Source organism: Peromyscus eremicus, chromosome 2 (assembly GCF_949786415.1).
Source record: "Peromyscus eremicus chromosome 2, PerEre_H2_v1, whole genome shotgun sequence".
Classification (NCBI taxonomy): domain Eukaryota; kingdom Metazoa; phylum Chordata; class Mammalia; order Rodentia; family Cricetidae; genus Peromyscus; species Peromyscus eremicus.
The window spans coordinates 119,151,829-119,176,510 of NC_081417.1; the positions used below are offsets into that span (position 1 = coordinate 119,151,829).

At 44.7% G+C, this 24,682-nt stretch overlaps 1 protein-coding gene across 2 annotated transcripts in view; it reads left to right on the forward strand.

Moving 5' to 3' along the window:
• Positions 1-24,147, forward strand: part of C8b (complement C8 beta chain) — a 38,409-nt gene extending 14,262 nt beyond the window's left edge. Inside the window, exons 4-12 of one of the 2 annotated variants that reach the window (XM_059256014.1) lie at positions 1,181-1,322; positions 2,650-2,782; positions 4,908-5,105; positions 8,717-8,957; positions 11,938-12,066; positions 13,407-13,570; positions 20,421-20,574; positions 21,947-22,015; positions 23,845-24,147. In XM_059256014.1, the coding sequence (XP_059111997.1) occupies positions 1,181-1,322; positions 2,650-2,782; positions 4,908-5,105; positions 8,717-8,957; positions 11,938-12,066; positions 13,407-13,570; positions 20,421-20,574; positions 21,947-22,015; positions 23,845-23,996 (1,382 nt within the window). In that variant the 3' untranslated portion in view covers positions 23,997-24,147. The remainder of the gene's footprint in view (positions 1-1,180; positions 1,323-2,649; positions 2,783-4,907; positions 5,106-8,716; positions 8,958-11,937; positions 12,067-13,406; positions 13,571-20,420; positions 20,575-21,946; positions 22,016-23,844) is intronic. The other variant, XM_059256015.1, reaches the window with a different exon arrangement.
• Positions 24,148-24,682: the final 535 nt, after the last annotated feature.

The window sequence follows — 24,682 nt, forward strand, 5'->3', positions numbered from 1 at the left end:
CGAAGGAAGGAACATCACACAAATGAATGATTATCTACTGCAGAAGCAAGTGAAAAACTGTTTTCTCAACTTATGCACTCATCTAATCCCAGTAAGTCTGTCTCCACGTCGTCAAGTCTCTCACACAAACAGACATACTTTGCCCTAAAGTATCTGGAGGGGAGTTCCATTCACTGTACTCATGTGGATTATGGTCTAGAGCTGCCAAAAGACAGCAGGGATTATCAGAGCGATTTCCAGGGCTTACTGCAAATGTAAAATTCCATCCAATAAATCTGAAAGACTTTTTTACAGTGTACCCAAGGACTCATTATGGCCAGTGTTCCATGGTTTTGCCTAGAGCTATAATGGCTATTCATGCAGGCTTTACTTTAAATGCCTTGTAAGAAATATTTGAAGACCCGATTGTTATTTTTCTGCCTTTTATAACCGAAGGAAATCGGTTAAAAATGACTTGATGTGTCTAAGGAAGCAGAGCTACCTGTCTTGTGGGCTTTATCTCCCTGAGAATGCACAAATACAAAAGCAAGTGAAGTCATATGAGAAAAAGTTGAAGGGGAAAAACAGATGCTGCAGCTGAAGGCAATGTGTGTCAGGGAAAGGATTCACAATTAGGCAGGTAAAGGTCCCAACTGTGCCACAAGTACTTACTTGGCTCTCCAAAGCACTAAGTCTGGCTATGATAGGCTTTTGCAATAGTTTCCATGAGTTGGTTCTGTTTTATTCACTCACTCACAGCTGTGTCATGGCGGGATAGCTGTGATAACTTCTCTCCTTTACAGATGAGGGAATTGAGGCCGGGAGGTTGGGTCAGAGACACAAGATGGCTTAGCTGGTGCCATTCAGAGAAGCTACCCACCACCTCTTCCTAGCCTCAGTGACAGGAGGAGGGGTATTTTCACACTATCAACCCGGTGGTCCGCCCCTTCCCTGCTTCTTAGGCACATTGATTCAGTTTCACAGGTGGTTCCAGATACTCTCTCCTCGGTGCCTTGAAAACTGTGGCACTGAACTCCTTGGGGGAGAGGAAGGGGATGAACTATTAGTGTCATTTTCATTCAGGGCAGATACACGAAGACTGATCAGCACAGGCACTAACGGCCTAGCCACACACCTGGTACCAGCAATGCCTCTCCTCTTATCACAGCCATGTGAGTGTGGTCCCCTCTCTCCACCCCAGGGAGGTGTGTGAATCGCAGACTCCTCTGCAATGGGGACAATGACTGTGGAGACCAATCAGATGAAGCAAACTGTAGGAGGATTTATAAAAAATGTCAACAGGAAATGGAGCAGTACTGGGCAATTGGCAATCTGGCTCATGGGTGAGTTGCTGCAGTCCTGCTGGGCAGATGGGAAGGCACAGTGTTAAATGGAATTCTGACGGATGGACAGGGGAGTGGAAAGGGACACTTATTGCTCTCCTTTCTGGAATAGAAAAGCTGTAGTTTAACTAGGTCCTCTATATATTCTCTGAGGTCAACTATATGTTGTTCTAGATGCCATGCCATGAATAGGCATGGGTCACAGGAAGGTTGACCTAGGAACATGAAGACTGTTGAAGGACTAGGGTGAGCCTTGTCCTTAAGTCTCACAATTTGTTGTGTCAGAGGAATTCTAAGCATGACTCTTGAATCTTACTGACAACTTATGTCATAGGTTTAACCTGGGTCTGTCCCTAGTTCGCAGCATGAACCATGCTGAAAAGAAGGGGGTTCTGAGCACTTTGTGAAGTAGTGGGTTTCCAAGATAGGTCTGTAGTCCATGTGTGTCTCAGCCTCTGGGGACATAAGCATTGGTCCAATCTTCTGTAAGGTCAAAGGAGCAAGGTCAGAAAGGACCAAACAGGCCCAGCATTCATTCTGCTTACTTGCCACATCCTGCCGCATCTAAGCCGGCAGATGGATGAGTGAGACCATGACTTTCTGCATGATAAGAATCACTGTAAAGGATGCCACTGGCAAGCAAGGCAGTGAATGGGAATAGAAGTTACCTCCTCCCTAGACAATCTTGCCTATCTTGACCCTTAAAGACTGTCATTAGAGAGAGACTCTTCACTGGGATGGGAGCTCTTCTCAGGATTGAGGCCCTCAAAAGTTAAGTGAGCCCGAGGGATCACATAGTCAGAAAGAAGCAGAGAAGACATCCAAAGTCAGTAGTGGAGTCCAACTAAGCCTATAGGAGAGGGGCTTCCCCTGGGAGGAGCAGAGCACACCAGCAAGAGAACAAAGGGCAAGAGACAGGGCTGGGTAGGTGTGTTGGGAGTGGTCTAAGATGAAAATACTAAGCTTGTGAGACTAAAGAAATGGCTCGGTAGTTAAGAACTCTGGCTGCTCTTCCACTGGACCTGGGATCAATTCCCAGCACATACAACTGTCTAAGAGGATGTGATGCCCTCTTCCGACCTCTAGATACTGTACCAAGCATGCACATCGTGTACAGACATATATACAGGCAAAACACTCTTACACATAAAATAACAACACAAGGTTTTAAAACAGAGAGTGTTGAGTTGGCATGAACCAGACTCCCAGGGCCTTGCTTGTGGAACCAGGACTTTTGCGTTTCATCCAGTGGGATCTGCTAACTGCCAACAAAGGTAACCCAACCCTAAATCCTAAGCTTTCCACCCCGTCTGTGCCTTCCTTCCAGGATAAACCTGTTCACAAACACTTTTGAGGGCCCCGTTCTCGATCATCAGTATTATGGTGGAGGATGCTCCCCGCACTACATCCTGAACACCAAGTTTAGGAAGCCGTACAATGTGGAAGGCTACACCCCACAGGTAAGGGACAGCCAGGCAGCTGCTGCTGGCAGTGAGGGAATCACTGAGCACTCTGAAGCCTGCTAGCTGTGCAGCTTTTCTGTACCCCTTTCTCTTGGAGCCCCGGTGTCTTCTGATATCCAGTGGGTGTGCTCTAACACAAGACTTTGTGCTGACAGTGTGCCGGGTAACGCAACAGCAACAGGAACTATAATGGCTGTAATGTTAGTACAATAGTATCAATAGCTACACTAAAGAAGGAGCTTAGGATTTGGCGTCACATAAGTGTACTGGCTTGTCTGCTCATTGCCTACGAAGTCCTAAATGCTCAGCACCTCTCTTGTCCTATCTTTATATTGGAAGTTATAAACTTCCTCCCTGAAGTGACATGGTAAGTGAGATTATGTGGCTGAGCGGACAGCATCATACCTGCTGTCACAGGGAGTCCTCAGCTCATGTTAACACTTGTTCCTATTGCTACCGTGTCTTTGCCTATCAGGCCAGGCATTGATCTGAGTACCTAAATTCATAAAATGATGTCCTCCCGCCGGGGCGGGAGCAATGGCTCAGTGATTAAGAGCAGGAGCTGCTCTTGCAGATGACACAGGTTAAGTTCCCAGCACCCACATCAGGTGGTTCACAACCATCTGTGACTCCAGTTCCAGGGCATCTGGCAGCCTCTTCTGGCCTCTGTGGACACCTTCATTTACAGATACACATACATACACAATCATAAACACATGCACACACAAATAAACCTTTAAATAATTAAATAAAAAGCTGCACCCATATAAATCTGTACTATGACTCCTATATACTCCCAGACACACCAATCACAGAGTAGACTATGGAATACACTATGTAGATACACTACCAGAACCCTTGCCATCTAATGGGAAGACATTTTACTTTAGGCCAAGTTCCTTTTCCACTCTGCCCTCAGGTATCTCAGCTATAAAGTAAAGGGGGGTTTGACTGAGAAATACATCTTGGTGGTGGTTTCCATGACCAAAAGCATATAGTTCTGAAGGCTGGGCAACTTCCTTTCTCCTCATCCTCCATTTCTGGTCCTTTATGCAATACTTATTGACCATCAAAAGGAGGAAACAGCCTAGGACTAAACAGACCTTCCATCAAGTTGTCTAGTCCATTCTCTCAACCTCTGCTTTCCAAGGACATATTACAGGAGCCAGATCCCATCATGTGCAGCTTCCAACTGTTACTCTCCTTAGCCAGCATTTAGTAAAAGCTCTGACAGGCTCCTGTGTGAGCCCAGTCCTCAGAACAGGTCTAATGAGAGGGACAACTGTCATCTCCATTTTGTATATGGAGAAACTGGGTCCTAGAGAAGCCAACTGTTCCAAGTCATCCACCTTCTGAAAGCAGCACCAATATTCCAGAAGCCCCCCTTTAGGTCACAACGACATCATTGCTGTTCCCTTCCTGTGCTGTGGGACTTTATAGAAATTACAAGTATCCAGATGCCCATGGGAATGGAAGTGGGGATGACTGGTCAGTTCCCCTATTCAAGGACAGTGAGCACTAATGACTTAGCATACAGCTCTGTTGAGTTCTCTAAGACAAGTGGTAACTCAGTCTCCCTCACTCCCCTGCTGCTGCCTCCATCCCACATCATCAGTGCACCGCACTCCTCCTGGCACCTCCTTCTTGCCTTGTGACTTCACATCTAGATTTGCTCCTTCCAGCTTAACCAGCCAGCTGTCCCAGAATGACTCTCTTGGCTCATGCTCACAGTAAGTCACAGTTCAGAACAAGAGTTTCAAAAGCCTCCATTGTCCAGAATGTTCTTTCACGACACCCACTCGTTTCCCTCATTCCTGCACCTTCTGATTCATCTATACCAGTGTCCCAGCACTTGCTCAGACCCTCCTGCTTTGCTTCACGCCTCTGTTGAAGACCAATCCACAGCCCCGACACCCCCGACACAGCTTGAACTGTAGTATTGAATGTGTCTGTCTCTCTGGCTGGAGCAGGGGTCCGGAGGCAGGGATGCAAGCTGTCCCTGATAGTTTTGTGTTTGCAGAGTCCCTAGCAGAGCTCTGCTGTACAGCAAGAACACAGTGACTACCTGATGACAATTTCAACCGAAGCATATTAAAAAACACATTTTCTTTTCTTCCTACAGACCCAAGGCGAATATGAATTTGCATTTATAGAATATGAATCATATGCAGATTTTGAACACAATGTGACAAAGAAAGAAACCAGCAATTCCGGTTTCAAGTTTGGTTTTAAAATAGTTGGCATGTTTGAGTTTGGAGTTAAAGAAGAAAGCAATGGAGGTAGACATTACATTCAAAGAACCAAACGATTCTCCCACACTGTAAGTACCTGTCTGCGGCTTTGATTGGCTTATTTTCATTTATTCTTTGAGAATTTCATAAACGTATTTTGACCATGTTCATTTCCTTCCCCCAACTCCTCCCAAGTCCCCCTCCCCCCACACCGCGCCCCTTCCCACCCAACTTAGAGTTCTTTCTTGTTCTTGAAAGAAAATCAGTTTATTGCTTTTAAATGTATGTGTGTTCTTTTATGCTCACAGATGTGTCTGAATTCCACATTATCCCTGGTCCAAGTAAACAAGAAAGTTTCTGTTGTCCTGAAAATACCCTCGTAGATAACATCTTAGTCTCACATTGACTTGCTTTTTGGAGATTGTCAAGCCTAGTAATGTTATTTTCTGGGTTTTTTGTTTTTTGTTTGTTTGTTTGTTTGATTTTGGTTGGTTTTGTTTTTTGTTTGTTTGTTTTATAAGCCCTTCCTTTGGTTTTCAATAAGTTTATTGTGTAGATTTGCCCCCAATGAAACCTATCCTGGAGGTTTTTCAACCCACTGTAATTAGACTTTTGTTTGAGATAAGTGTCTAAAAAGTGACCCCACTCTTCTGTGACTTCCTAGACATCTGGTGGGGTTGCCTTTACCATCACCCCCTCTTTCTCTTGCTTTCTTTCTACCTCTTATCAGCTCCCTCACCCCAGGTTACTAGCCCAGGCTGCTCTGCCTTGTGCTTCCCTCAAACACAGTGGCTTGACTCTCACCTCGCCCCAGAGATATTCCACAATACTAATCTAATCCTTGTCTAGTCCTTGACCACGAGGTAAGCATAAAGCCAGTATCCTGGTGGGAGAAAAGCAGTGGTGAGGGAAGTGATTGGGGTAATGTGTTAAAGAAATGGGTGATAGGCTAATAGGCAGACTTAAGACTTCGAATTCTGGGGTAAAGAAGTATGAAGTTTTTACTAGTTACTGAGAATTTTCACACAGGAGTGATGTAATAGACAATTAATCTAAGGAGATATGAGAGAAAAGAAACCAAGACCTAAAGTCTACAGTGGTTTATATGAAAACAAAAGAAATTGTGAGGGCCTCTGAAAGGCCCCTGCTGCAGATATAGTCAGCAGCAGGAAACAGGTAGTCGACATTAATAGTCTGTCACTGTCTTCCGTCTATTGACTTGTCATGTGGATCGGGCCCTTTGGGGGACAAATCTGTTTCCTTCATCTCTAGACAGGATGGTACATAGTAGGCACTCCCCACTGAGCTATAGGCATGAAGGACAGGACTGACCACAGGCATTGACTTTATTATGAAGGGAAACAGTGGGGACCCCATGGCCTGCCTTCTTCTCCTCCCCATCCTTACCTCTCTGATTCACATAGCCAGTTCTGCAATGCTAACATGTATATAATTTGACATGAGTCTTGGGTCCTAAGACAAATTTTACAAGGTTTGTTTTGTTCACTTAGATGTATTATCTCAAAAATCAGGTATCTTTCTGGGTTACAGTGTGATGATTTGGTTCATATATGCAAGGTATAGTGACCAAATCCAAGTAATTAGCATTTATGTCTCTTTGATTTGTAACTTTTTTTTGTTGGGCACCTTCAAACTTATCTCTTTGAGCTCTTTTTAAAATATATAACAAATTGTTCTTGCCTTCATAGTCTCAGTCTAGTGGGAGATGTAAGCTTGTAAGCAATATATCACTTCATCATTTATATCAGCCGCAATGTAGCACAGTGTAAGTTCTAAAGGAAATCAGAGTGAGGTGTTCTGCAAGCTTAGAAAAGGAGAGTTCCTGGGACTTCCAGGGATGGTATTAAATAGGCAAGAGCTAAATGGAGAATTGAAAGACAAATAAACTCATATCCAGAAGAACTTAGAAGCAGAGGAAATGGTCATTACACGGTTACCTCATGCAGGTTTAGGGGTCAGTACAGAGTTGGATAAAGGCCGATACACAGTGTGGCTGATGGAAAATGGACAGGCATGGAGAGGAACACTCAGTGTCAGGGCAGCTGACAGCAGACAGAGAACTGGTGGATGGAATGTGAAGGTTATGTATCCAAAGTAAGAGAGCCGATTCTCTTGGAAGGCAACAGTGAGCTAACGCGGCCATGTTTGCTTATTTTTGTTTGTTTGTTTGGTTTGGTTTTGGTTTTTTGTTTTGTTTTTGTTTTTTGCCTGAAGGAGTATTGTCATAATGTTTTCAGAGGTTTAGGATCTTGGCACTGAAAGCAGATTAGTGAGAAAAGGGAGAGCAGAGAGGAAGTTTTATAATAATGTGTCAACTGTAATAACAGTCAGAAAAGACTGTCAGAGAATGCCTTTGTGTATGTGGGAACCGTGGACTATCGCAACGGGAGTGAGCATGCTCTAGTCAGCTGTGTTGTTCTCAGGGGATTAATGCAAGGAACATTTTTAAAGGCAAAAATAAGGAGGGTTGCAAACAACAGTCCTTGGCCACAGGGTTGGTTCTAGCACCATGGGTGGCACCATTCTGAAGCTGGGCAGTAACTGGTCAAAGGCCCCGTGAAGTAGTGTATTTTTGTATGTGGTTGCTGTGGCTGTCTTCCATGGCAGCTCCTATTATTAGGCAATCATGAAAGAGTACCCTTCCTTCATAACTTCCAGGCCTGATGTATTTTTACTTTCCTTCTGTTAGAGCTGCCACAGTCAACTCCATTTTGGTTCTGACAACTTACATAAAGCTGCAGAGAGGGATAGAGCAGAGGAGATTTGGCAAAGGTGTGAGCCAAGTACTCAGTGACTGCTTAGGCAGTCATGGTAAGAGAAAAAGGGTTCTGAGTCACTGGACAGGACTAGAATGGGGTGACAGCAAGCCAGGTTGGACCAAAGTTGGTGGTTTTAGTGACAGTTCATGCAAGGCTGAATAGCTCTTCGGAGCTGAAGGGATCAGTTGGAATAGAGTAGCCCCAACCCCCATCCCTGCTTTCCCCCATGCAAGGACCTAGATGTAACCCCATGCAAGTCCCATCACCTCTCATGTGGTGATACCAAGCTCTCATCTGGCAACACCAGCATTCAGTGTATGCCATACTTCCAGGGGACTCCAGACTTTTCCTGGAAAGGACCAGAGTAAATAATTGAGACATTACACAATACTGAGGGAGGGTCTCTGTTGCAACTCCACAACTCTGCCACTGCAGTGTGACAGACGCTGCAGACAATATGTAAGTGAATGGGAATGATAGTGTTTGCAAAACAGGCAGGAGACATGTTCTACAGGCCATGGTTTATGGATACCTGCCATGGTCACCTTCCCAAGGAACTATTGTTCACCTTGAGTGGTATAGGTTTTTGTTTTCAAAAGACATAGGTGAATGGTTGATGCTTACAAGTTAGCAAATGCTGGCCCTATCTGTGTGGCCTCAAGTGGCCACATTCTCCCTGTAGTGCAGGTTTCTGATTCTCCTTCACTATCTTCATTTGCTCCTGTAACAAGATGCAGTCATCCAAGCCAAAAAGGATGCTGGAATATTTATGAGAACTGAAATCTTCTCAGATATCCTAAAGGAATCATAAGCATGATGACCCCGGGCAAGAACAGTGGATGGTATTTGTAAAGTTCATTTTCCCATTCACAATTCCTAACTGTAAAGGTCTGTTTTTCCCATGTTGGTATTTCGTCTAGAAAAGCAAGTTTCTGCATGCACGCTCTGTCCTTGAAGTGGCCCATTACAAGCTGAAGTCTAGAAGCCTCATGCTCCATTATGAATTCCTCCAGAGGGTGAAGAGCCTTCCCCTAGAGTACAGCTACGGGGAGTACCGAGATCTCCTTCGTGACTTTGGGACCCACTTCATCACCGAGGCCGTGCTTGGGGGCATTTACGAGTACACACTTATCATGAACAAAGACCTCATGGAGCGAGGAGGTGCATTGCCCAAGGGACACACCTGTCCTGGACAGCACAGGGATAAGTGACAGAGTCTTACACTAAAGCTTGGGTGGAAGAGTCTTGAACTGTATCCTCATTTTCCTCCCCCTAACCTAGCTGTACCTCCATAGAGGCCTTGGTCTTTATCCTTCTCTTTTGGGCTTGGCCATGTTGGTCCTCCCAGACCAACTCTCTCTCTCTTTGGGTGATCCTCCTTTCCATAGCTTCTGTATCCAACAGGATCCAAGCTTGAATACCAGGTCACATATTCATCCTGGATCACTGGATCACTGCACCTGGTTTCTTCTGTGGTTTCCACATCTCCGAAATGGTTCCACCATCCAGCCAGAGGCACAAGCCAAAGGCTTAGGAATCAACTTCAATTTCTTTTCTATTCTCCAATGAGTTTCTTCAGATCTACCTCCAAATTTCTTTTCCATTTTTCATGTGTTTATATATGTGTGTATATACATCATGGGTTTTTTTTGCATGTGTGTGAGCACATGCATGTGTGGGTTCATGTATAAATAATTGCACATGCATATGCAGGCCTGAGGTTGATGCCAAGAAACATCCTCTGTGTTCTTCCACAATAGCAATTGGAGCACAGTCTCTCAATCAATCCTAGAGCTTGTTGATATGGCTAGTCTCCCTAGCCAGCCTGCTGTGAGGATCCCCTGTCTCCACATTTAGGAGCTGCAATTACATGCAGGCCATGGTGCCCACCTCGCCTTCACATGGGTTTCTGGAGATCCAAACTCTGTTACTTATTTTGTAAGACAAGCACTCTGACTGTCCTTATAAGTCCTAGTCCTTATATTTGTTTTATAGTTAATACCATAGGCTCATCCTGTGACCAATGGTTCATTCACACTTGAATTAGTTAGGCAAGATCCAAAGTTCTGTCTTTCTACCACCTTTGGAGATGATGCCCAGCACTTTATTTATTTTTTTTTTTTTTGGTTTTGGTTTTTCAAGACAGGGTTTCTCTGTGTAGCTTTGAGCCTGTCCTGGAACTCACTCTGTAGCCCAGGTTGGCTTCAAACTCACAGAGATCCACCTGGCTCTGCCTCCCGAGTGTTGGGATTAAAGGCATGTGCCACCACTGCCCAGCGATGACACTTTCACTAGTGAGGGCTTATACTACTGTGGTTTTCCAGACTAATGGTCAGTCCCAACACTCCCCTCTCTTTCCATCTTGCCCATAAACATTCCAGATCTTTCCAACTGTCTTCAATTACCAGTCTAGGCTGTGAATCCTGCTTTCTATTCCAGTATTCTGCCTCAGGACTGAGCACTTGCTTGGTTCTGTGAACTGTTTTAGGTTACATGGTTTTTATCAGCAGGGCCAGGACTTAGACTTCCAATGTACTTGCAAGAGGACATAGGATGTAAATGCATGTCTTCAGGACTTGGGTCTACCAAGATCAAAGGTAGTGTCCTCCAACAGAGTTGTTGCAAAGGTTCTGTCCATGGTTTCTAAAACTGCCCCCTATAAATGGCCTAGAGAATCATACAGTTCAGAAATATTCAATTGACGTCACCCTCAGAGTTCTCCAGAGTGCTGCCAAAGACAGAGATTAAAACCCTGCCTCATTTCATGCACAGTTAAAAAATTTGCATGGCCATGGAGGCTCTTTTTCTTGTAATACCTATTATCTCAATGAGATTTGTATTTTAAGGGTTCAGACTACTCTGGGGAAAATTCTGTTCTACATTAATAATGCTAAAAAGCCTAGTAGTCAACAAACCTCTCTTCCTCAGCCAAATTTAAAACAATTTAGAAAGGTCTTACATAAATTTCAGCAAGCGCCAGGGAAGAAGATACCTTGGGGAGAATTTTGGGAGGATGAGGTAGGAAGGGATCCTCAAATAAGTAGGGGAAATTTGTACACCCACCCCCCCTGGTACTTTCAGACTTATATATGCATTACTTCAACCAATTAACGCAGACCTCTTCCTCCTTTATCAAAGATTAGAGAAATGTATACCAGGGCAGGCAAGGGTTGGAGCTAGCTCATAGCCACTGGATCCGTCACTAGGTACCTGTGCTGGCTAGTCTTGTGTTAATTTGACACAAGCTGGAGTTATCTGAGATGAGGAACTTCACTTAAGAAAATGTCTCCATAAGTTCCAACTGTAAGGCGCTCTCTCTCTCTCTCTCTCTCTCTCTCTCTCTCTCTCTCTCTCTCTCTCATCTTTTTTACTTTATTTATTTATTTATTTGCTTTTTAAAAAACAGGATTTCTCTGTAAAACAGTCCTGGCTGTCCTAGAACTCACTCTGTAGATCAGGCTGACCTCAAACTCACAGAGATCCACCTGCCTCTGCCTCCCGAGTGCTGGGGTTAAAGGCGTGCACCACCACTGCCCAGTTTGTAGGGCATTTTCTTAACTAGTGATTGGTGTGGGAGGGCCAAGCCCATTGTAGGTGGAGCCAGGCCTCAGCTGGTGGTCCTGGGTTCTATAAGAAAGCAGGCTGAGCAAGCCATGGGGAGAAAGCCGGTAAGCAGCACTCCTCCATGGCCTCTGCATCAGTTCCTGCCTCCAGGTTCCTACCCTGCTTGAGTTCCTGTCCTGACTTCCTCTGATGGTGAACTGTGATGGTAAGCTAAATAAACCCTTTCCTCCCCAATGTGCTTTTGGTCATGATGTTTCATCACAGCAATAGTAACCTTAACTAAGAGAGTACCTGATGAGGAGTCTGAGTTTTAAAGGCCAGCTCTGAACACATGACCTCTTTGAAGGCTGCAGCTACCCTCAGAGACACTGAGGAGGAGGCTAGAGCAGGAACTTGGGACTGATCTCTGTGGGGTCTCTGCCCTGCCCCCTGTACCTCTTGTCTCCAAATTGAGGACATGTTTATTTGAACCCAGGACCCTAGGACACCAGGAAGGGTTAGGGTTAGAGTCAACCATAGGAAAAGGGACAAAGTGAATGACCTAGTAGATCATGGACATCTTTCCTTTTTCCTTCAGATTACACGTTTGACGATGTTTCTGCCTGTGCTGGAAAAGATTTCCGAATTGGTGGTGCGGTCTCTAAAGTCTACCTCAAATTGGGTGTGTCGGAGAAGAAATGCAATGGTATTCTGAAAGAAATCAAAGGTAAGACAGGCTCATGTAACTTCTGCCCTTGTAGCCCTTTCTCTCCCTAGTACCATTGGTCGCAGGCTTTCTTTAAGCATGGGATAGTCCAAAGCATTTCAATGAAAATAATAATCTAATAAATACTTCCTACTAGTATAATGAATAAACACAAAAAAATGAATGAGGTTGAATTCCCATTTTCACAGTGAGCATGTGGGGTAGGTAAAAGGCAAAAAGGCCAATATCTAGGCTGAAACTTTAAGGCTAAGTTTCCAGAACCATGAATTATAACCAGAGTGTGAGTACTACTGCACATAGTGCTAATAACAATCACTCTACTCTAGGGGCTGGGAGTGGTCCTGGCTAGAGATAGAATGCTGGGGGCCAAGGCAAGGTGGCAGAGGCTGGGCCTTACCTGACATAAAGCATGCCAAAGAGATTAGGAAATCTGGCCCAGCACCATCCATATGGCAGAGGCCACAGGGCAGAAAAAGCCAGGCTAGAGTTGGGGGTAAAGGCAGCCTGGGTGGAGAGCCAGGGTCTAGAAGCAGATACCTGGATGCAGTATGGGGAATTGGGAAGCTAGCCTGTGGAGAGTAGGACTGAGACTGTGTGGCAGTGTTCTGATCCTGCTTTCCCCCAGTCGTCTTTGTACGGGTCTGCCTGCCATGTGAAGATTCCCACAGTGGCAGCAGTATACAAGTATGCAGCAAAGCACAAAAGCAGGAATTAGCTGCTAGCTGGAGCAGCCACTTACACTTGAGAATGAGTTGCTGATATTGTTGATTATTTGTGCATTGTGGTGGGGCAGGACACATTAGACTCTTCTAAGGAGTCTTGTAGCATAGTGCCTATACAGGTCCCTGAACAGAACATCGCCATCACCCACAAAGCCTCACTAATTACAATGCTTTTCTCCCTGTCTGCCCACTTGCTTGCCAGTCTACTATTTTTCCATATCTATCTGTCATCTATTTATCATCTATGTGTCTATTTACCAATCATCTTTCTGTGTATCTATTATCTATGTACAACTCTCTTTGCCTATCTATCTATCTATCTATCTATCTATCACCTACTTCTCTCTGTCTCTCTCCCATATACTAATTCAATAATTAGCATGTGTATATGTTCATGATGAATCTATCCTTGTTCTCCTCATTTGTACTATGCATGATTGGGTAAGTTTCTAGTTGCCCTATCACTTCCCTATGGTCAAGAACAAGTCTTCTTCTCCCATGTCTCCCAGACAAGCTCACTAATAATCATGGGATCTCAATTGTTTCTTTAGCTGAAGTAAATTCCAAGGCACAAAAGTAGACCCTCTGATTCTGTGCCACTCTTCCTGTCTGTTGCAGACAGAAACAAGAGGAGCACCATGGTAGAAGACTTGGTGGTTCTGGTACGAGGAGGGACCAGTGAGTACATCACCACATTGGCCTACAGGGAGCTGCCAACAGCTGAGCTGATGAGGGAATGGGGAGATGCCGTGCAGTACAACCCAGCAATCATCAAAATGAAGGTACATGTGGCCACTATGCCCACTCCACTTCTGTGTGGAACATGGTTCTGAGAATCTACTGTGAGCTATGTATGGAATATGGAGATCATCAAGACACAGACCCCTATCTTGAGCTATGTGTATTATAATAGAAAATAGATGTGAGATGGTTAGAACACACCACTCCATGCCACCTAAAGATTCTAAGCACCTCCCTTGGTCCCCAATTTACTAAGGAAATTAGCATGTGCCATGCTGTTAGAAGATGCCAGAGGAACACAGAGATGTGACAAGATGAAAGAGCCACCTAGGAAGGACAGTAGGTCAGCAGCATGCATACCCATCTATTAGGAGAGTGCAAGATGTGATGATAATAACCAATGTGCTTGAAGCACCTACTGAGTTCACAGCACTGATGGAGCATTAGGAATGGTATCTAGAGTAATGCTTTCAGCAGTCTGCCTGTCAAATGTGCTTGCCTTCTTTTGTAACAAGTCAAGGGTCAGGAAGGTCATGTCCATCTGTGGCTGTTCAAGAATCTGTTAGGTCTAGACAAGAGAGTCTGTCTTCTTTCCTCCCCCTATGGGCTTTGGGGAATAGAAAAAAAATAATGATTCTCACCACCTGACTCCCACACGAGAAGAATCCTGCAACTGTAAATAAACTAAACAGATGCTTGTTAAAACAGGACTGTCACACACATCAGCAATAGTAGGTCCTTGCCTGTGGGGACAGCTGCACAGTACCCATAGCATGCCTGACATCACTCTCTTCTTGCTGGTGCCTGTACTGTCATTGATGGACCATTGTCCATCCCCTGAGAGTTCTCTTTGCATTCAAGGAGGGAAAATGGGAGACTGGACCTTGATGCGAGACTCTGCAGTCCTGACCCCAACCATTTTTCCAACAGGACCTGCATTTATGTGTCAAACACAGATCTCCACAGAACACGAAGGCTGTCACTCAATTCTTGCGTCTGTATTTATTCACTAATGACACTCACAGCACAGTCACTGACAATCACAAGAGAGATACAGCTGGCCATGGGTTGCAGGCAGCTCCAGAGAAATTCAAGCTTGACTGATGCCATGGTGACATTGCATGGCATCACAGCCAGGTGTGAGAGAGAACGGGGAGTTCAGAGGAAAACAGACATCTGAATTTTTGTCCTGTACTATGATATCCTATCTGGTAATTGTTAAAACTGAGACCTAGGGAGGATGGCTTGGTTTCCCAGTGAGGCCAAATGTGCCTGTCTGGGCTAGGGACTGTTGAGGTCAAACTGGTTGCATCAAGTGGGGCATGATAGAAGAGAGTGTTTTAAGATGCACAGCAGGACAGACACAGAAGTGCAGGAGACTTCTATGCACCTCTGTGCATGTCACCTGCTCTGCAAACCCATGTTTATCCGTCTCCCGCTTCATGCACTCTCTGTGGTCTCAGAAACTGCAGGCTGCTTTCACATTATCTCAGAATAAGGCTTCTCAACAGAGGCAGCTTTCCAGGAGGAGTGATGGCTGATTTTCAGGACAGCAGAGCCCACTGGATAAACAATTCCTATGCTACTGCCTGAATATAATAAATTGTCCTATGAGAAGACCTGAGATGAGATTTCTGCAGATGCAAGGTATGCAAGCAAGAACTAGCTCATGTTGTTTCCTGGTAAACACAGACAGGGAGAGGTGGCATCTTGTTAAAAGAAGAGTTAGAGATGGCAATGGATAAATAAAGAGATTTTTTTAAGAACAAAAAAGATGGAAATTATGTTCAAGCTGCAGAAAATGAGCATATGCCTATAAAATAGAAAAATAGAAGTAAATTTGAGAATGCATTTGCTTTGTGACAACAATAAAACTCAAGAAAAACGAGGAATTTATGGAATAAAAATAGAAGCTGAGCTGTTTAGACACTAATCAGATGAAAAGAAAGTAGCTGGATGTGGGGAACCAAGAACTCAATGGCAGAATTAAAACCCACATTGGAAACTATAAAGAACAGAATTGACACTGCAGAAAATTGAGTCAGTGATGTGGAAGGTACTATAAAAATGCTCTTATAATGTAGAAACAAAAGACAAGGAGATTAAAACAGCGATGGAAAAGAAATATGATGGATAGAGTACAGAAGTAGAAACCGAAGCCACAAAGACTCCTTCCTGAGCAAGCAACAAGATTGAATGTGCGCATACATCCATCAGGCACATAGTAGAGAATCTGCCTTGCCCTGACAACCCAGGATGAACACGGTGTTGAAACCTGAGCAGAAGTACTGGAAACAAAACAAAACAATACTGCAACACCCTGCTGACATGTTTTGCTTTTAGGAACAAATGGTTCCCCAGGAGTAAAAATCAAATGCCGAAGCCATTCCAACATGCAGTGTACCAGCAACTCTAGTCTTTAAAGGAAAAAAAGCTTTGTGACCTGGTGAAATGTTCCTCAGTGGGTGAACTCCAAAGGCATTTTGAGACAAAACAAAAAGGGTTGTCAGATTTAGCTGATAAAAATACAGAGTAGCCGGCATTGAACTTCAGATAAAGAAGGAATGATTTTCTTGGTATAAGCATCTCTTGTGTGTTGAATGGAACATAGTTATTCTTGAATTATTCCTTATCTGACTTTTGAGTGGAGCTGGGAGTCTTGTATTTAACTGGTAATCCTAATCATTGGTCTGTCGTCTGCATATGTTTCTGCAGTAGTGAGGTATTAGGGTTGAACTAAAGCTTATGAAGACATTGCATCACCTAGGGCAGAAGGAGAAAATGTAAGTGGTGCTCACACAGAGTCAGAATAGCCTAGGTCATACTGCAGAGAAGCAACCATACCTGAGCATCTTAGTTCAATATGAATCAACTTCCCAATTACACATGCCCAAGAAGCGTTGAGAAGAGTGCTCTGCCCAATATGGTCATTCAGACACCCAGATGCAGCTGATAATGGCTCTGAAGATCACTAGAAGTCTGAAGTTACTTCACTCTGTTCCTGCTCACCTGTCAGTGGTCAGAACAAGTCACACTGAAAGCCTGCTTCTGGGGACCTACAGCCCTACTGTGTGAAAACCTTCCTCTGAAGACTGTAGCCCTACTGTATGAAAACCTGCCTCTGAGGATCTATAGCCCTACTATGTGCAAACTTTCTTCTAAAGAGATGTATCCCTACCCTGTGCAAACCAGATTTTGGAAGCTACAACTCTCTGTGTTCCTCTGCTGAGATGCAGCCCTACGATGTGCAACCCTGCTTTGGAGGATCTGCAGTCCTATCACATGTAAACCTGCTTTTGAGAGGCTATGTTCAAAAGAAGAGCCGAAATCTTTGATAAGCAGAAGCAAATTCACTCAAAAGATTTTCTTAAAGCAAAAGAAGATATAAAATGCAATGTGTTAACACTATTCCAGTGAAACCATGTCAGTTAGGGACACAGAAGGTAAATTTCTCATTGTACAAGCATCAAGACTTGAGTTCAGTCCCCCAGAACCCTTATTTTAAAAAAAAAGCTGTGTGTGGTGGGCTGTGTTTGTAACCCCAGTGCTGAGAAGGCAGAGACAGGCAGACTCCTGGGCTCATTGGCCAGCCAGCCTAGCCTAATCAATGAGCTCCAGGCTAGTGAGAGATGGTCTCAAAACAACACAAGGTATATGGCTCCTGAACATCACACAGGGTTGACCTCTGACCTCTATGTCATCAACATGAACACACACACACACACACACACACACACACACACACACACCACAAAAACAAATGTTAATTAGTAAGTAGATAGATAATTCACCAATAATGATGATGACGATGATGATGATGATGATGATGATGATGATGATGATGATTTACCACAAATAAGAGCCTTATTATGTGAAAAAGACACAATTCATAAGAAGGATACAATCTCTAGGAAAATGGACACCCATCAGTTTGCTAATCAATAACCTCTCCCAATAAAAGTAACATTATAAGTCTTATTTTCACCTACCAAATCACAGTGATTTAAAAATCTGTAATCCTCAAAGCACTGTGAGGACTGAGGGGCCTTTTGTGGGGTAGGATGACTCTAGTCTAAGAAGATATTTTAAACCAGTATCTCCATACTGTTAAAAATGTTGATGATATTTGATCCAATTTTAATTTTTTTGTAAATAAATATGTATAGAGACAAATTGGCCTTAGATGCTTGTAGTAGCATAACCTAAAAGGGCAAAGGTATCAATTGGAGGCTGAAAAAACAGGAGCTGAATAAATAACCAGTCCGTCCATGTATCCTGAAGCTGTAGAAAGACATTTATCAACACAGGCTGAGTCACACAGAGAGAGCCTCATAGTATAAGTGAAAAGATGAGATATAAAATTGCATTTATGCACCAACTTGGTATGATTATCTAACTGTCCACAGGTCTAAAAAAATATCCTGATTAACGGGCAACAAACCACGATATTAACAGTCCAAGCTCACCCTTTGTCAGTCTACTTAGCTTTTCTGTGCCCTAGCTTTCTCAACTTTCCCAGGAGGAGACACGGGACTACCCAATTCTCAGAGTGCTGTGAAGACTTCTGGGATGTGTATGTAGTCCAGCTTCCTGTGGTGGCTAGCTGTGGTGATGATTATTTGACATGGTTAAGAATAGGGTGCACTGCAGAGATTTGCGTAGAGCTTAATAGACGTTCTCCAGCCTCACCTCTAAATGGTGTGATAAATAAAATTTTCCGAAGGGCAAGTATGTTAAAGACCCGAGTGACCATTGTTCTAAAGACTGAGGATCTAAGGGAGAGATGCAGAAGAAAGAGGTAGCGGATTGAGGGGAAGAGAGAAGAAAGGGAGGGAGTCAAAAGGAGGCAGGAAAACACACTGTAAGCAAATAATGGGCACAGCCATATTGACCGAAACGTAAAGGGTTGCCTTGAAGCCCCACTGCGGTTTCTGCTTCACCAAAGCAAACTGCCATAGCCTGCAAAGTTTGGAGGACCCATGGGTGAGACTAGTGATGGGAACTCCTGAGTCACCAGTATCAGTAATCAACCTAAACTAGTAGGGAACACACAGGCTTTGGACTCCAATTCTGTGGTACCAGGATTGTCATCTTCGTGTTCTTGTTTGTTTATCTGTTTGTTTGTTTTTAATGAGTCGTGTAACCACCTGGAGTTTCCCCTCAGCCGACAACTGCGCTAATCATCATCATCTTGTGAGGATGGGCCCTTTTCTAAAGCTCTTCAGCTCCCGAGGCAGTGTATGTGGAGAGTTTATCAGGTTTGGCCGCTGGCTAGCGCTGTGTCTTGGTAGGAAAACACCATGGTGGTTAAGGTAGGCTTTTCAAGGGGCTCGGAGCAAAAGCCAAAAGCTGACTGTTGAGAACCTTATCAGTGGAGTAAAGCAAGCGCCCTCCCTTCACCCTCCCCCCATGTGTGACCAGCAGGCTGGTCTCTCTGAAAACAGCCTCTGGATCAATTCATTGACCACAGACCGGTGAGACAATGGGACCTCCAAGGGGCCTTGCTTTGCCCACTGGAGCGAAGGTCAGCATCAGATGCATTAAGAAATGGAAGCAATTTTCTTCCCACTGGAGGCTTCTATTAGGCATGATTGCCTGCATTTAGACAGACCCTAAACTCTCCAGGGCTGAATTAGGACGGGATCACAAACAAAATCTGGAGAGGAACCAGGCCCTGGAGCTGCATCCCTAACCGAGAGGAACAGAACACTACCAAACAGCAGTTTGGCCCTGGTTCTCCTCCCACCCTGAAGTCACAGCCCCTGACGCGCATGTGCAGTGACCAGCACCTGCGACGTCTGCTTGTACTTTTCTAACCTCTGCCCCGTCTCCTGTGCGCACTGCCTCGCGCAGACCCACTTCAGCTAGCCATCCTCTTTACCGTTAATCTGCGGCTGTGCCCAAGGACAGAGAGGGCGGCTCCAAGCCTCTCTCCCTTCCAGCTTACTGTCAAATCGGAGAAGAGAATGGAGACTCCTCATGGAAAGGTTTAAGGATCATAAAGGAACGTTTGGAAAGCAGAGTAGTATCAAATGACTAGCTCCGAGGCCGCTGAGGGAAGGGTCTGGGAGCCTTGGAGTAAGGTTTCCTACAGTGAGCTTTTGGATTATATGAGTGATTCCAATAAAGTTCAAGGGAATGATGCAGGGAGAGCCTAAAGTATGCCAAAGGGTGTCGAAGGATCGCCTTCCAGGCACACCGAGACAGATGAGCCCTCTCTGCTCCCCTCTGTGAAACCATATGGGGCAGATGCGCCTCGACCCACGGTGGGGTTGTGTCCAGATAAACCTATCATGAATCGAAAAGACCAAGGCAGAAATGCATTCGACACACCTGATCTGTGGAGCACAGCTTGGCAGCACGGTAGCCTGGGAGCTTTGGGCTTCTCATGACCCAGGAGCTGACTGGGCCGGATCCCCTGACGCTGGCTCCCGTGTGGTACTCCCAGGAGAGCCTGTCACTAGCCTGGAAAGCTCACAGTGCACTTCAACTAAATGGGAATCACCCTCTTGCCTTCCGAAGGTGGCAGCGAGAGCTTTATGTTGGATCCATGTAAGTCAGAGACTGTCTGTAAGTCTCTAGTGTACACTAGTGTCTATCTTCATCTCTGGCTTCGGACGTCCCTGGGAATAGAGATTCTCATGTTACAGTTATTTTAGATTTGTGCCTACCCTTTAGTCCGTATTTCTTGTTAATTGATTTGAACTTGAACAAATGAACTTCTGTCTCCCAGGTGGGGGAGACAGAGAGGACAGGTATCTAGCTGCAGGCTGGAGCACCTGTCCTGTCCTGCCGGGATGATCTTGCATTTTCTGTGTACTGCCCTTCCTGTCCATTCCCTGTGGCTTTGCTTTGGCCTCTAATTGATGTGTGTTGTCTCTTCTGTCCCAGGTTGAGCCCCTGTATGAGCTTGTGACAGCCACAGACTTCGCCTACTCCAGCACAGTGAAGCAGAACATAAAGAAGGCACTAGAGGAATTCCAGGTGGAGGTCAGCTCCTGCCACTGTGCTCCTTGCCAAGGCAATGGAGTCCCTGTCCTGAAAGGTACCACCTTAGAGAGCACTGGGGTCCTTTGTGGAAGGCGTAGTTTGCAGGGAGGCTGATTCTGGGGGCCGCTGTTGCCCACTTCTAATTCTCAAGGAGTCAGAATAGTGGCTGAAAGAGGGGTCTGCTTTGGCCGTCAGAGCACCTGTACTCTAGCCTCAGGGTCATCAAGGGTGACAGTAGCATTTAGCTGAAACTTGGAGCTGTGAGCCTGTGGTCTACCTTTAGGTCAAGTATCGATTTAGCCAAACTCTGGACAAAGAAGAGAGCCTGGGCTGACCCAAAGAAATCCTTTGTGAATGTCCTCCCCAATGTGAGGTGAGAAGATTTGCAAGTGGCATCATGGACAGACTAATAGAACTTGACTAACTCTCAGGGTCATGCCCAGGATCCCTACAGTGGGTGGGACAAACCGGGAAGAGTGAGGTTGTAGTCTCGGGCTTATTATGGTGGGATGTCAAGACAGAGGAAGGGTTCATTCCAGCACCCTAAACAGGACAGCAGGAGCCTTGGTTACTCCCCAACTTAGGGAGCTAGCCAGAGTCAGGCAGGGATTATGCCCATAGAGCAAGCCCAGAAGGTCACAGGAGAAAACATGTTTGAGGGGAGGGAGATTCCAGGCCAGCAGTGGCACTGAGGGATATGTGTGGAGTTTCTCAGATGGGGCGGCTAGGAGACAGGGTATGGCCTGCAGTTTCCTCCATCAGATAAGGTCCCCTCCATGGTGGTCATTTCCCAGGAAGTGAAAGGAGATCAGCTCATCAGCTCAGAGTTTGAACCTAGGATTACTATTGTCTTTCTTGCCTTACAAGAAAGTTAGAACTAGAAGCTCTTGTCCACTGGCTTGTGGAATAGAGGCAAGGGGTACCATGGAGTCAGAGGAGGACATTCACAGGGTCTGTCCTGAGGAGACATTCTTCATGATCAGATGAGAGACACCCGAAGGGGGCAGATTCCAGATCAACATAGAGAAGTACTTCCAAAGGCTCAGAATTTCCCAAAGGTAGGTAGGGTGAAACTCAAAAGAGTGGGAAGCTCCCTCGAGGCACTCAAGCAGAGACTAGACTATTACTTGTGAATGATGACTGGCCTCAGCGACTGCTAATGCAACGTCTGATCCTGAAAGCTTATAAATGTGAGTCAAAGGTCAGCTAAGGAGCAATTTTCTCAATAGCCCCATATAATCCTCATGATGGCAATGAACACCCCTTGATGAGGACCCCCCCAGGAAAGGAGCTAGTCTTGACACTGTACCTTCATGTTACATACATCCCACCCACTCTCTGATCCACATAGCTACCTGATGGAAATGCAGTTGCTTGGAACTGAGCTCCTGAGTCCTGATTTCACTCTCTCTCCCTATTTTCTTTAGGATCACACTGTGAATGCATTTGCCCTGCTGGTTTCCAAGGTGTAGCCTGTGAGGTTACCAATCGGAAAGGTAATGAGTCTTCCAAAGTTCGTTGGGTATATAGACTCTAGGAAAATGTAAATAATGACTAAAAAGAATAAGAGCAAGGTGGTGTGTAGACTAGGAGACAGCTATTGTGGTGTTTAGGATCCTGGCTCCTTCAGGATTTTATCATTTCTACTGTTGAGAATGCACCATGGTGTAGGACTGCTAATGTGTGAAATTCCTAAGCCTTCTTGTGTTGTTGTGGAAATCTTATGTTCTTTTTGTGTCATTCAACTTTCAAAATCCAGGGTGTGTGTGTGTGTGTGTGTGTGTGTGTGTGTGTGTGTGTGTGTACATCTGTGGAAATTCCTATAACATGCCCCATACCTCAGGGGAATTAGTCAATTCCTACTGTAGATGCCCACAGGATTTTGAAGATATGTACACATAGCCCTTTTCACATTGTGTCTCCTCCCCTCCTTCTATAAGTAATGCCATATCCCATTGACTTCTGCACCTCCATGACTCAGGAACACTTGTCTCTCAATGATTGATAGATAGATAGATAGATAGATAGATAGATAGATAGATAGATAGATAGATAGATAGATAGATGTCCCTTCCATCTCTCAAATTCTTTGCCCATTCTGTCATATAAGAGTTATCAAGCTCATATTTCTCTCTCATTTTTATTCCTTTCTATAAGTTTTTGATGATACCTTTAAAATTGACATATCATATCTAATAAAGCATTAGACATCCTCTGTGCACTTTGCTATGTACTGGGTACCTTGGCTGGGTTCTTGAACTCAGCTTGAGTTCAGATTTCATCACCGTCATTTAATAACTCTGACTTGAACACTTGATCTCTTTGCATCTGTGAAATGGACATGATCCTATTTACTACCTCACAGTTCTGACTTAAGTTTATAATGAGGCAAATAAGTCATTTAGAATGAGGGCTAATACACCGGAAAAGCAAATTAAGCATAGTAGATAACATAGCTCCCATCCATGAAAAACTATCCAGTATCTTATAACTGTGAAGTGTCTAATCTGGAAACCATCCATCTACCCATTTCCCTCCTACACTCACATCTACCCATCCATCCATCTGTCCATGCCTGTGTCCACCCACCCACTTGTTCATCATCTACCCACCCATCTATCCCCCAACATATTTTATCCATCCGTCCATCCATCCACCCACTCACCCATCTATTCACATATTCATGCATTCATTCACCCATCCATCCTCCCACCACCTATACATGCATCTACGCATCTACTCATCCACCTATCCATCTATCCATCCACCCACCCACCCCCACTCACCTATTCATCTTCCTAATATCCAATACATATTTGCAGAAGGCCTACTATATGCCAGCCTACATGTTGTGATTCATTGTAACTAAATCAGGTACAGCCCCTGTCATCACAAAGATTGTGATGTAAGAAGAAAGAGTAATGCTATTTGAATTATTTCACAAACACATTTAAAGTTTCTATGCAATAACTGCTACAAGTGTTCTGAGAGCTTAAAATACAGAAAAGTGATGCAGATTAAGGATCCTGGGCTTCTGCGAAGAAATACGTGTTTACTGGGAGCTAAAGGGCTAATAGGATTGATAATGCCAATGGAAAGGCAAGAATACCCTGGGCAAGGAATAATTGTAGAATATGTAAGTACCCTATGATAGGAGAGAGCAAAGAAAACAGTGGCCAGAGAGAAAGAGCCTTGTTTACAAGGGAGATATCAGAAAGTCAGATTCCCAAAGCCTATTGGCTTATTTACCCAGCCCTAGCCCTCCTCCTAGAGCAAGAGAGTTTAATAAGGACCAATTCACTCTCATTGTCCTTCTTTCTTATAGATGTCCCCATTGACGGGAGGTGGAGTTGCTGGTCCAACTGGTCTGCATGCTCTGGAGGAAGTAAAACAAGACAAAGACAGTGTGACAATCCACTCCCTCAGAAAGGAGGCGGGCCCTGTTCAGGCCCTGCTTCAGAAACACTCAACTGTTAGAGGAGGGAGAAGGACCCAGCCGGTGGGTGACCCAGCACAAGCTCTGGACCTCATAGACTTCAGCTGGCTTCCCACACACCATCTCCCACCCATGGCTGCCACAACAAAAGGCAATGCCACTCTGTCCTTTAAAGATTTTAGTTTGTTCGATGCATGTTAATTTGAATAAAGAGTGGGTTAAGCAAAACCCTCAGTCCTTGCCAGGTAAAGCATTCATTGTAAACCTCTCTTTGCCCACTCTGCACTCTGGCTACCCTCACGTAGTCTAGGAGCCAGAAACTATCTTGGTCACCACATAGTAGGTGTCTAATCATGAAACAGTCAATAGATGAGATGTTGTTCATCCCTTGGTAAGCATAGTCTTGTTTAGTAATAAAGACAGCCAATATCTATGAAAGGATTTCCATGTGCCACTGATCCATTCCCATGACAACCTTGCAAGACAAATAAATGGGAAACAGACTTGGGAGAATATAGTAACTTGTTCCAGGTCAGACAATTATGAAATGGCAGAATCGTGCTGCCGACGAAGCTCCTGAATTTTAAATTCTTACCTAGGAGGCTTGTCTCCTTTTCTGAATGAGCACGTGGCTAGCAAAGAGCTGTTCATGGAATACAATGCAGCTGAAAACTGTATTCTGTGCGCGTGTGTGTGCATCCACATGTGAGCATGTGTGTGTGTATGT